A 13,594-nucleotide genomic window follows, 5' to 3' on the forward strand; every position below is an offset into this window, starting at 1 on the left:
TTACTTTTTACTTGTTTGTGGAGAAATTATTTCTACTGATTCCTTAATGCAGAAAAATCTTCAGACGTGTAATTTAAGTAGCAGTAACTTGTCCATTTATTTATCTGTAATATTTGATAGAAGCGAAACGAGCTGCACAAGAGTGCCCTCGTTGCCTTCGAGAGTGAAAATTTCCATGCTGCAGGTGGAACAAAAGAAATTGCCCGAAAGAGGACAAAGGCCCCCGAACACGCCTATGGGAGGTGCGATGTTAATTTGGCAAAATGATAGCGCGACAATCATGCTGGTGTCACTGCACTGTTGAAATGTTGACTGAGTAGCGGCGCTGGTGCGTTCGCATGCGGTGTTCCTTTCAAAACAGCCGCAAAGGCTGCACTTGCGTTTGTGACGCCATGCTCGTTCTCGTAGACGTTTTTATCAACGCTGCTACCGCGCGCTGAGAACTGTCTTCCTGTCATGACCGCCGTAGTGCGAGCTCAGAGCAAACTCATGTTCCCGAGAAGCTCGGGCCATCCTGCATAGCACCCCTGGACATTTTCCTGCGAGCTCGAGAGGGCGATCTAAACATCTTGTGCAGGCCCCGTCTCGATTCCTATTGTCTTTTGGTATATTCCAGGCTACGGGTCTTCTCAAAAGTCTTGCTATAAATTATGCAATGCAACTACAATCTATTTTCGTATTATTTACAGTTGCTCGTGAATGATTTCATATTTGCGCTCTGCTCTCGTTCCTCGCACCTTCCCGATACATGATTCGCGCTTGCTAGGTTGTTGAGACCAACCTAGCTGGCGCGCCAAACCAGGAACCTCAGAAAAAGAGGCACATATGTGTCCTCATTTTATTAATAATTGTGATCTAGATGCTGCACTGAGGTTGCACTGAGCTTTTGTACTGAGGTCTTTTCGGTGCCACTTCTTTTACTGTGAAACGATTGCTGAAGACTCAGCCACCAGCGCATTTGACTATGTTGAGACGAATATATATGATGCAGACAAAGCATGGTGCATGCCGTTCCGTATACGTGACATGAGGGCTCCCGGTTAATCGCCTAGCAGGAGGAAAATTGCGCCCAAAATGCCCTGTGCCATCTCCACCAGGGAGTGTCCTACCTGACGTGCTCCGACGGCACGCCGTTCTGCTGAAGCTTATCGCGGAGTCCACGATCCGGGTGACCGATTTTGTTAATTCACCCGAGAGCTGGCACTCGGGCTCTCAGCTAAATAAGGTTCCAACGGAGGCTAAGGAATATGAAGGAAAGTAGATGGGCAGAGAAGGTATTCCGTTATTTGTATAGGAAGTGCGTAGACACATAGTGGAGAAAAAAAAAACTAGGAGGCTCACTAGTAAATATATGGCTGGTAGTGTAAGCGATATGGCAACGAAGAGCGTTAAGCGAAAAGTCAGAGAGGCGGAGAGGATTTACTGGACGGCAGCTATGGAGAAAAAACTGGATCTGAGTATCTACCGAAAGGGCAAAAATGAAATAAGGAGGGAGACTGTTTACGATAATTCAGCGGGAAGCGCGTTACTGTTTTAAACAAGATCGGGTTGCCTTAGAACGCGTAGTTATGAAGCGAGATTTAGTAAATAAGAACAACGCACATGCTATGGGGAAGATAAGGAAATGGCGGAGCATGTGCTGATTTAATGTGGAGACATTCACCCAGCTGTACATTTGGGCACGAGCTTACATGAAACCTTGGGTTTTAGAGACGACAATGAAAAGCTCAACACACCCGCGATTGAGATAAGTAAGAGACGGTTAGAGTATTGGTGGCAAGAAATTAGAGAGAAAGGACAAAAATAAGTATTGGGAAAAAATAACGACATTCTGCTGTACGGGGCAGAAAACTGGGCTGTGAATTTACGTTTTTTTTTTTATTCCCTACAATAAGACAGATTTAATCGAGGTACACAAGGCATTAGGTCAACATAAAAAAAGAGGGGGGGGTGAGTTTTTTTGCTTTTTTTTATCGAGCATGGTGGCACACATGTCACCACCCCGTAATAAAGGAGACGCTCATAGCATCCATCCATCCAGCAGGCAGTGACCAAGTACTCAGATTCATTGTAATGTTACGGGGGGTTCATTGAGGATTCTACGAGAGCGACGATCGTAGCAGCAGCACGCAGGGCGTTGCCAGAGTGCGAATTGTCGGTGTTTGCCAGCCGATGGCGATGGGCCTTCCTACTTGCTGATCTTCCTCCTCACTATACTTATATTCAGCCGAAAGCCTTAGATGCCTCATCAAACGCGAAAATTGACCGCCAGATTTGGTGTCCCTCGGCGTCGACGTCAACACGAGGGATGCAAAAAAATCATGACGTGATGACGTCACCATATGGCGTCATTATGACGTAACAAGTACCCAAATTTGCGACGCCATCGTGATGTCACTATATCGTCACATCACGTGACGTAACATGATGACGTCATTCCCTGACATCGTCGCTTGGTCAAAGGTGGGCGGATCACGGAGGCAGTGCAAAACAGCTTGCGGTGTATCCGATCCTGGAGGCTTCGCGAACCAATATTAGGTGCAGAAAGTTGTCGGAGGGGGTCTTGGTAGGATCAGTACAACGACAGAGAAGAAAAAGTAGAAGGCTTTCGCCTTCGAGTCGTGTTTAGCGAATGCATAAGGGACCCATGGGAGTGTTTGCCTCCAAGACATCGCACCACATTTTGCTGTCACTTTGCCTGTCAGCAACGAACAACATAATTCGCACGTGGTCATAATTCAACTGTCGTATATTTCCTCGTATGGGTGATTCCACGAGAGATCGAACATGCCTGTCCGGTCGCAATTTTTGTTTTGCCTGGTTTTTTTTATATGTTATGTGGGCACATTCAAAGTGCACGGAACTGAAAATTTTATTTTCAAGAAACGCCCCCAGTGCGCCAAAATATCATTTGAAGGTGGCGGCCCGGGCCTCCTGTTTTTGCTCACTGCAATGTTTTCGGATTTCACGGCCGAATTTATAGCGAACTATAAATGATGTGTCGAAAATTGTTTTTTGCTGGTTTTAATAAGCATTACTGTGAATTCAATCGATGCTTTTTTATGCCGCCCACAAGAAGAAAATGTGAAAAAATGGCAAACACGGCTGAAATCAAAAAAGGGTCCTCAGTTTGAGGCGCCTTGGCGCCTTTGCTATTTCAAACAGAAACTTCAAAACAATGTCAACTATAGAAAAGAGCCTTTGCAACATTTTTACCGAAGATAATTTTCCTACGGGCAGCGCAAAAAAAGAAAAAAAAGAGTTAAAGAAGCGAATTTTTTCAAAAGAGTACATTTTCAAAAAATAAAAAAAGTCCGGTCTCAATTTTGACGTCAATTTTTTATCGAAGAGCGCTTATGTCAGTGAACACACGGTTTTAATATCATATGTCCTCATTTGCTTTGTTTACGAGATATAACTGGCCAAAATGACTCTTGCTCTGTGTGCTCACTTCAGTGCGGCTGATGGTTGTTATTAGCTTGCATTGTACGTAAATCGCAGTTTTAATAATTCTGCTGCAGCAAAACCTTGCTCTGGCTGCTTTTCGTCAAGAAAAATGTGTTCTCAGATTTTATTTGTGTCTAGCGTGTGCAAAAGTGGGCTGCTGCCGCCCTCTAAATGTCTAACGTGTAAACAGTTTGCAGCCTACAACCTCGCCTAGAATCATAAGAGGAAAGTTGGGCGCGCCTGTTCAAGATATCAATCGCTTCTTCTTCCTGAAGGAATGCCTGGTTTACGTCATCGCGGTTAGATGTAGACAGGTTTTCCTTGAGGAGCGTAATGCAATGCAAGCAGACTTCGCAGGTGTCGCGAAGATCATCAGCCTATGACAGTAGCTTCTGGAGGTAGGCAACAACAAAAAGAGCAAAGAAAAAAAATTGCGCAACGAAAACGTTTTCCTCAGCAATCTTGTTTTTGTGAACGCGTGATTAATCGGCACAGAACAATCGGACGCAGCCATTGGCCGCGCGCATCGCATCTAGTGAACAGCTAGACCTAGAGCAAGTCGAAACGTTTATACTAATCGGCGCCGCACAAATAATCTGACATCTGCGCAGCTGTCATGAATGCGTTTCCAGAACTGCTCACGGCTAAACATTTTATGACTAAGGGTGTCTAAGCGCTTTGGGCTGTAATAATTTGTAGGCCACACTCATTGTCAAAACTAAGGGTAATGTCCGTCTGGCACCACCAATGACCTCTGCTGTCATCGATGTGGGAAATCACTTTAGTAAAGTGGCAACAAAACATCATAAATTGGGCAGCATCGGCCACTCATGGCTTAAATGCCGCCCCGCACGTTTTCTGGCTGTTGAAACGCTGAGGTAAAGGTCGAGATGGCACAGGAAGACGTTATCTACGACGCCGAAAACATGTGAGAGCGGGAAGTGAAATAAACGGCTCAGAAATTATTGAGCTAACTTTTTTACAAATGTTTAGGCACAGTGTGTACAGTGTGCGTCGAATGGGGAAGATGGTTAGAGCGTACAATGCACGTAATGGAAGGGAAGCACGGAGGCAGTGAGAAAACAACTGCTTAACAGCGCGCCTTTTGAATTGTGGCATTTAATTACAGATTAAGTTGGCCCTCGCTGCATACAGGTGCTTTATTCTGAGTGCAAGGAGAGTTTTGACAAAGTGACCTAAACCATGTGGTCGCGGTGTCTCGCGTGCATCTGATTAGCGAAAACTGGTGGCGTGAGTTGAGGTTTTAAGCTGCAAACTGCGTACGCGTTAGGCCTTTAGAGAGCGGCAGCAGCCCACCCACGCACACGCTAGACACAATTAAAGTTTGAGAATATATTTTTCTTGACGACAAGACACCAGAGCAAAGTTTTACTGCAGGAAAATAATTAAAACTAGATTTACGTGCAATGCAAGCTGATGACAACTATCAATCGCACTGAAGTCAGCACACAGCAAGGGTCATTTTGGCCAGTTATATCTCGTAGACAAAGCAAACGAGGGCATATGATATTAAAACCGTGTGTTCACTGACATAAGCGCTGTTTGATAAAAAATTGTCGTTAAAATTGAGAGCGGAGTCTTTTTTATTTATTTTTCGAAAATGTACTTTTTTGAAAAAACTCACTTTAACTATTTTTTCTTTTTTTCCGCTGCCCGTAGGAAAATTATCTTCCGTGCAAGTGTTGCAAAGGCTCTTTTCTATAGTTGACATTGTTTTCAAGTTTCTGTTTGAAATAGCAAAGGCGCCACGGCGCCTCAAACTTAGGACCCTTTTTTGAGTTCGGCCGTGTTTGCCATTTTTTCACATTTTCTTGTTTTTGAGGACGGCATAAAAAAAAAGCATGGATGTAATTCACAGTAATGCGTATTAAAACCAACAAAAAAATTTAAAAAATTTCGACACATCATTTATAGTTCGCGCTAAATTCGGCCGTGAAATCCGAAAATATCGCAGTGAGCAAGAACAGGAGGCCCGCGCCGCCACCCTCAAATATTTTTTTTTGGCGCGCTGGGAGCGTTCCTTGGAAATAAAATGTTCAGTTCCGTGCACTTTGAATGTACTCACATAACATATAAAAAATCCAGGCAAAACAAAAATTGCGACCGGACAGGCATGTTCGATCTCTCGTGGAATCACCCGCATGTCTTTTTTTACGTGCAAATGCGATTTCCTGTAGACTACCAATTTGGTGAGTAATAAGCATAGGTCGACCAAAAAAGGCGAGCTCACTCAGACTCACTGAAATGATGTATTTTCCACGTAGGGCTCACTCGGACTCATGAAAATTTTCCTGAACCGGACTCACCAAAATTGTTCTCTACCCTACTCACTCGGACTCAGACTCACCAACATATTACTCAGCCGCACTCACTCAGACTCACGGCTCGATCTGAGTCTGAGTGAGGCGACTCGTGAGTACGTTATCGTAAAATTAGATTTTCAGATCATGGTTTGAACACTTTTTAACACCAATTTCCCACATAATCGGTGCTCGGCGATATGCCTTTTGATCTTGTACCTTTCAATGCGAGTTATTAGTACTTTCAATCCAGTGGGATATTTTTATGAAATACGCGACTAAAACGAGATATTTTTTATCAAGAACTTCCCGTGAAAGAATTTGCGGCGGAAGATGATGACAACCCCCCCCCCCCCCCCTTCCACCTTAACTCACGCCTTTGATAAAGAAATATAGAGGTTGCGCATGAACACTAGTGAGTTGAGATATGTGTGAATAGACTTGAGTATAAACCTAAGCCGATATAAGGCTAATAGTAATACTGAAGATGAGTAGATAGGAGTGTAGCTCGGCAATAAAAGGTGGAGTTCACTCAGACTCACTCAACAAATATACTTTGCCCTTAGGAAGCACTCGGACTCAAACTCACCAAAGTATTCCTCAACCGGACTTACTCGTACTCAGACTCGCGAAAATTTTCAACCGTACTCACTCGCACTCACACTCACTAAACTTTTCCTCAACCGGACTCACTGGGACTCAGACTCACGGCTCGATCTGAGTCTGAGTGAGTCTGAGTGAATCGAGTCTTGTATCAGTTTGCCCACCTATTACTTTGCCGAAACAGACTAATTACTAATAAGTATGTTTTACTAAACGACTGGTGCGGCTCAATAAGATTCTACAAATATATAGAACGCAAAGAAGTGCCATGTTTTATGTTTGTTTTATGCATTTCTCTATAACTAACTCGCCCCAAAGTGATCCGCCTTGCGTTGTTGCATTCGCTGTTTTCTTGCATTTGCATGTAATGTTATCGTGGCAAGTTTGGAGCGCATGTATGGCTGCAGGGCAAAAAGATGCAGCGAAATATATCCGCTATATAAGCTAGATGTGCAACAGATAAACACTCCTAGTATTTTAATTTTTCATTCTTGACCACGTTGTGAAATGTGTTAAATTGTCTACCCATTAGGGCAACACCATTTGGAGCCTAACGTACGATTCGGACCACTGGCCACCAAATATTACGTTTGCCGTTTCCTTGGGAATGGCCGGCAGATGGTACAGGCCGAAATACCCGGACCACGTCCCGGGCAGAGCAGATAATTACGCGTTGGGCTTCCCGTGCGCCACAGAGGAGCACTCGCCACGGGGTCAGATGGTGAACGTTACGGAGGTGAGAGCATCGCTTAAATGCTACGGCTCGTTTCCTATGACTTGTGATAATGAATAATATAAGTAAGCGTGAGCGTGTGCTCAATTCGGTATCGTCAAAGTGAGAAAAAAAAACTGAACACGCCTTGATGGCCCTACGAAACCAAATCTGCGTTACGTGTTACAAACGCTAATTATCATTTAATAATAATGTGACACCACTACTTCTTTTCGCAGAAGACGCCTTAGCAAGTGATACGAGAAAATTAGACGTGGATTCCCGATTTGACTGGACACCCCTCAATTATGAAAAAAAGTCAGATTCGCCGCAACAGCGAAGCTCTGAATGCGATAGCAATAAATTGGAATGTAACGCGAAGAACGGAAAGCAGCTCGAAATTGGCAGCGCGTCGCTCGAGCCCAAAGGACGCACGAAAAGAACGCACACAGGACGAGCGCGAACTATCATGTGTCACAGCTGGACACTTGAAGCGCACTGCTCAAACATAAAGCAGGACGCAGGAAACGAACGAACATGTTCACACAGGACAAGCGAGAACTAACTGTCACAGTTGTTACTTATTTGTGTTTGAACAGCGTTCTCTTTTCGCAAACGCGGCCGCTGCAGCGAGCGAAGTGACCTTCGTACGCTCTGTAACTTCAGCGCGGACATCGCGGGGAAATCACAAAACATACAAGTCCCCGCGAATATATATATATATATATATATATATATATATATATATATATATATATATATATATATATATATATATATATATATATATATATATATATATATATATATATACGGTGCATGACGACGGCGACGGCAAAAAAACGCCAGGCCTGCGCGGTAACAGCAGCACAGTCACAGCGAAAGCTGGAAGAGCGGCGTTTCTAGAGGCCGTTAAGCTCTCTTGGGGCTACACTACAAGTACACTAGAAAGGTACCCACCACGTCATAATTCACAATTTTTGTGAAGTTGGGAAGCACCTACTAAGACATTATTCGTCATTCTGCGGAGAAGCGAGGCGCCAGCTACACGTCTGTAAGGCATTATGTGCATTTTGTTGACGCGACGACTGATGCCGATGAAGAATTATGGCTCAGCCCTTTGTAATGGGTTGGAATCTTTAAATGGCCCACCAGTTATGTAATTTGCATTGAGTAACGCCCGGTCGCTATTTCCCTCTCCCGTCATGCTGTATAACATACGTTGACGTGGGAGAGAGACGGGGGGGGGGGGCGAAGAACTTTCTCAGACGCCGAGGAAATGGATCATGCGCTTATGGGCTTCCTTGGCAAACAATACAAGTGCACTTGCGAGGAACCCACTACGCTATAAATCATTGTAATTTTACTGAGACCCCGAGGAAGTGGATCATGCGCTTATGGGCTTCCTTGGCAACCAATACAAGCGCACTTGCGAGGAACCCGCTACGCTATAAATCATTGTAATTTTTGAGAAGTAGGGCAGCAGGCGCTGTGCCATTTTTCGTCATTCTACGGAGAGCGTTGGTACCTGCTAAACGCATGTAACGCATCATGCGCACTTTGTTGATGCTGTGCCTGATGACGATGAAGAAATATGGCAGAGCCCTTTGTAATGGGTTGGAAGCATTCAACAACCTACTCGTTGCGCAATTCGCGTTGTGTGACGCCTGGTTACAGAATTCGCGTTGTGCGACGCTTGGTGCTTATTTTACTCTTCTACCACGCTATATTGCATATGCTTATGCGGTTCCTTCCCGACATGAAGCCTGTATAGGACCTTTTTGCAAAGCAGTTTCAAGCACAGGCATGGCTCAGAGGTTGAATACTGGGCTCCCACGCAGAGGGCCCAGGTTGGAGCCTCGTTCCATACTGGAATTTTTTTTCTTATTTCGTTTTTTTTTTATTTCGAGCGATACTGGCTACGGACAGCGGCGGCGGCGGCGGCGGTGGCGGACAAGTACGGCGCCAAAAACGGCCGGTGAAATGATCTCATAACAGCTTTCGCTGTAAAATCAGCCGAGACTGTCCATATAATTGCTATCGCAATAATGTAAAAGTAGCATTGCTTTTTCCTTTTGGCGTCTGCTTCATCCATTTTCATTATGCTAACTTTGTATCCTATCATTTTGTAGATTTTATTGCGGAAAACCTCTTCTTCCCACAGAACCAGTACTTGGACGCCGCTCCCGCGAAATCAATTATGTAAACTCGATTTCGACTGCTGTGGGCGGCCGAGGATCACAGAAGCAGATGTCACTTCCTTGTCTACGATAGTCCCGGTCTGACGCAGTAGAGAGGACGCGTTTCCTGCGCGCCGGACGCGATCAGTTTGAACTTCGTCCTTAAAATTCGATGATGCATATCTCGAATTAGGTGCAACTTTCGGGATATCTAAAAATGGGTATGCCATAATTTGCCACGCACTACAACTTTCCAATATAAGCAGCTGCCCTGAAGTGAATAATTTAAAAAGTTCTTGTTCATTAGTCCCGTCAGTGTCATTTGAGTTGTGGCAAAGTATTTGCGCCTGGAGATAGAGTACATGTGTGAAAACGACTAGAGCGTGGCTGCATAGAACTTTCATAAAAAATGTGTATTGTCAAAAAAAAGACACCCTCTATATGGCACTCTTAAAACATGCCAAACGTAATCGTATTAGACGAACCTGTGTTGAAGCGAAGTGACACACAGGGAAATTTCTTTGTGTTATTAAAGCCAAACTTCATTTGCAAATACTCCTGAGTAATGCTGATTTTGGCTGCCGCTGCCGCAGCTTTCTCGTTGCATAGCTCACGCTCGATCGGCTGCGGGGTCGCGCTTTCACACAGGAACGGTGCCTTATACTACACCTATACTACAAAGCGTGGCCTCGGCGATTACCTCCGGCTGCGCGTGGTCACGTCGCGCTGCCGGAGCGTATTGTGGAGGCCACACTCAAAGCACGGTTTGGTACTTGTAGGTAAGCGCGAACTAGCAATCAGAACGTTGCACGTGGGCTCTGCAGAATAGATAACAGAAAAGATACTCCGTGCAGAATCTCTCCTGCTAGTTGTCTAACTGACGCGTAAACGCTAGCCACTAATCGCCTGCTGTATTGTCATCCGATGACGCTGCAATCGGGTGAGTAGTGCTCACTTTGTTCGCAATCACCCGCAGTATCAGGCGCTTGCATTTTCTGCGCCTGCTCTGCGCTGCGGCCTTCCTCGGAACGCCGTCGCCGTCCGGCATCAACACGACCTTCTAACGTTCGTCAGCGTCTGGAGTGGCACAACGGAAGGAGCATCTCGCGACCACCGAATCTCATCGGATGTGTGGCGTCTGTGGCATAGCTTTTGCAAAGGCTGAAGTGCCCTCGTGTGTACAATGCTCCATGTCCTCTCTGCATGTTGTCCTTGAGGTGCTGTTTATTCCTCCATCACGAAATATTTGAGCGAAACCTTCACAGAAAGTACTCTCCTTCCACATTTTGTTTGTAGCGCCTATACAACGCATTCGTAAGATTCAAGTACGCTCTACTTTTGCAAGCGTGTGTATTTCGCCAGGTGGTTATGCCACTCGGTTTCGCAGTGTGGAGCTGTATGTTTTAAACCCGCCACCACCATAAAAGTTTATCTGTTGATACATTGATTTCTTTGTGGCTATTTGTCTTACGTTACAAAGAAAGGAATGGAAAGGCGCAGGTCTACCACGGAATTAGTATAAAAATGCTTACGCACTTAACAACTGTTTTGTCCGATCGACGAATTTCCTATTCGTCTACTGTACAACGATGCTTTGAGAATGATGTCCAAAAGCACAGGAGCCCGATGTTTAACCATTACGCAACCAGCGCACGCATGTCATCGATATTTCCTTGCTCCCCGCTCTGCGCTCGGAGCGGTGTGGCCCATGCGTTGTGCAACTCCCTTGACATAGATAGGTACCTCGCAATGACCGTGGGGCGCTTCATCGCTTTCGTCTAACGGCTTCTTAGCAACGTCAGAACGCATTTCTAGAGGCCTGCATTGTTGGCCGCTAGAAAAACGAAGAAAATGAGTCTCGCGCTCGTTCCCGCTGTAGTCCGGCCCAGGAGCCTATAGTCGGGGTTATACAAACCGGGAGCTCACGTCTCAACCGAAAGAAAAGAGGTAGATGAGCATTCCAGGCCACCCATATTCGTCGAAGCATCAACAATACACCTTCAATTGATGTCCTGCTAGCCCTGTTCAAATATATCTTTTTAACTTTATTGAAAGTAGAGAAATCAAGGACTAGGATCTGCCGTCTCTTTTTTAAAGAAATTGTGGTAATTACAATATCAAGAATAAAATAAAATGCACGAAAAAATACCTTGCAGCCAGTGCGAACCGAATTTACCTTCCTGCATTACGCGTCAAGTTAACATCAGAAGTGCTAAGGCGGTGGCTTCTCCGGCTATCTGGGTTATATGGGGACGATTATTTAAGTATGCCGAAGCTTGCAAGTGCGAGCCAGCGCCACTTGTGGCCAAGGCGATCATCTCGGCTTCAAATGGATGCCCAACGTTGCTGATCTCAACATACCTGTTGGCTTTGTACGGTTTTGTCGAACCGAAACGGGCGGCTCGATCCATTTTTCTTTCTTTAATTCACTATCAGTCTCACATAAAAGGCATGTTAACAATTTGCCTACTGTTGCAGTTATACCCTTGTGGAGTTTAGCATGCGTAATAGTGAGAACCACTGTTCTATTTTAACAGGCCTGCATCGACCAAAGATACAGCGGCAACTTCCAGTACGACACACTCTATAGATCCGAATTCACTTACAACAAGAAAGAGAAGTGGCTATTTACATACGATACGGCACGCGCTCTACGCTCGAAGGTAAGAGCAAACGTTCAAACAGCCAGCAATTGGCAGCATTGAGCTAGATGGTACATTACGGGAATGGAATCGTACAACCGTTTTAGCAGGGCGAAGTAAGGACCACGTTCATAGAGCGGAATTGAAAGCACTTTCTATGGGTATATCGCAATTCAATTGCATAGCAAGCATGATGCGCGCAATATAGGATCGCATGCCTACCACTACATAAAAACTGAAATTATCTCAAGCCACATCTTGGCAGACTGTCGCAATTTCAATATATAGAATATTTCTCTGCTTTGTAGGGATACTTAGAATGGAGGCAAGAGTCACAGTGTTTTTCTTTTTTTAATTTATAACCCTTATCATACGTACGTCTTTCTCTTTACAGCTTCCTAAAAACGTGGGCTTTTCAGGAATAAGCTGACATCTACGTTTTTTGGGGAGCTTGCAAAGCACTAAGCTCTTTGCTTCAAGTTATCATCGAAAATCCCCCTAAAACAAGCAATAGCAATATACTACGTGCATTAGCGTAGCCATGTATCTTTTTCGGGGGTTCAACCATACTCTAGGTATGTTCGTACGTTCTTATGTATGTGTGCGTCTACATGTACATATGAAAAATTGAAAAGTTTTACGGGGGGCGGGGTTGGGGGGTCTGTCGAATTCCCAACCCAACCCTCTGGCTACAACAGTGAACACATGACGCGTTTTGTGGAATATGCAATACGAATACGTGCAATGCACCCCTTTATAAGAAGTGGGGGCTGTGATATTGATGGAACGAGAGAACTTGTAAATGAAGAGTGCCTTCTAGCAGCGCCATGTGTGTTCTCACTTCGCCCTGTCTGAAATGCTTCTTGATTCTGTTCAAGAAGCAGCGCACATTTGTCACGTCTCGCGCTTTGCGCGTACTGTATAATATCTGAAGGTGTCCATGTGTCGTTAAAAGAATGCAACGAAAACATTCGAGTCGCTGGGAAATTGTGTCGTTGACAGCACGTCAAGTGCAACGCGCCTAGTGCGTATTTTTGTGGTCGACCTTGCACGGTTTAGCAGAGTGTGAGGTCGGGCGAGTTGGTGCATAGCTTAATAAAATATTTGCGGCGCAACTGAGCCAAGCAAAGAAAAAAAGAGAAGAAAGAGACAATAATGGAAAAAAAGAGAAGAGTGTCCCGTCGATCACTTTGTACAATAAGGAATGCCTATTTTTAGATAGCGCTGTGCGTTAGCTTTTTTTCCCTGTGCTTTTTTCTTTTTGCTTGTGCTATGTGATAGTCGCTTGTGCTGCGCCCCCTCTTTGTGCGCATATCTGCAAGCATATATATTTTGGTGATGTGAAGAAAATAAACTTTTCGAAAGTCTGGCGCCCTACTGTAATCTCTTTTTCTCCTTGCTTGTCTCAGTTGCGCCACAAATATTTTATAAAACCTCGTACGGCTCGGCGCAGCTCAGCAAATGAATCTGGCTCTGGTTGGTATGCCTGGATCGATGTTTTCCAGGGCGTAGCAGACATTATAGAAAACTTGGCACTAATACGTTTATTGCAATTTCCATCTGATGGGAAAAGCTCAGTAATAAAAATAACTTCTCCGTATCAATAAATCATGTGTAGTCTGATTATTTTTTAAGACCAGAGACCGTAAAGTAGAAGAAACCGTACGTGTAGTTTACAAAATGAAATGT

At 44.7% G+C, this 13,594-nt stretch overlaps 1 protein-coding gene across 2 annotated transcripts in view; it reads left to right on the plus strand.

Annotated features, from left to right (window-relative positions):
- LOC119381395 (uncharacterized) overlaps positions 1-13,594 on the plus strand; it is a 28,252-nt gene that overhangs the window by 10,790 nt on the left and 3,868 nt on the right. The window contains exon 5 of one of the 2 annotated variants that reach the window (XM_037649235.2): positions 6,904-7,107. The exons of the other annotated variant lie outside the window; for it this stretch is intronic. Coding sequence (XP_037505163.1) covers positions 6,904-7,107 — 204 coding nt within the window. The remainder of the gene's footprint in view (positions 1-6,903; positions 7,108-13,594) is intronic. 2 annotated transcript variants of the gene reach the window in all.

Source organism: Rhipicephalus sanguineus, chromosome 2 (assembly GCF_013339695.2).
Source record: "Rhipicephalus sanguineus isolate Rsan-2018 chromosome 2, BIME_Rsan_1.4, whole genome shotgun sequence".
Taxonomy (NCBI): Eukaryota; Metazoa; Arthropoda; class Arachnida; order Ixodida; family Ixodidae; genus Rhipicephalus; species Rhipicephalus sanguineus.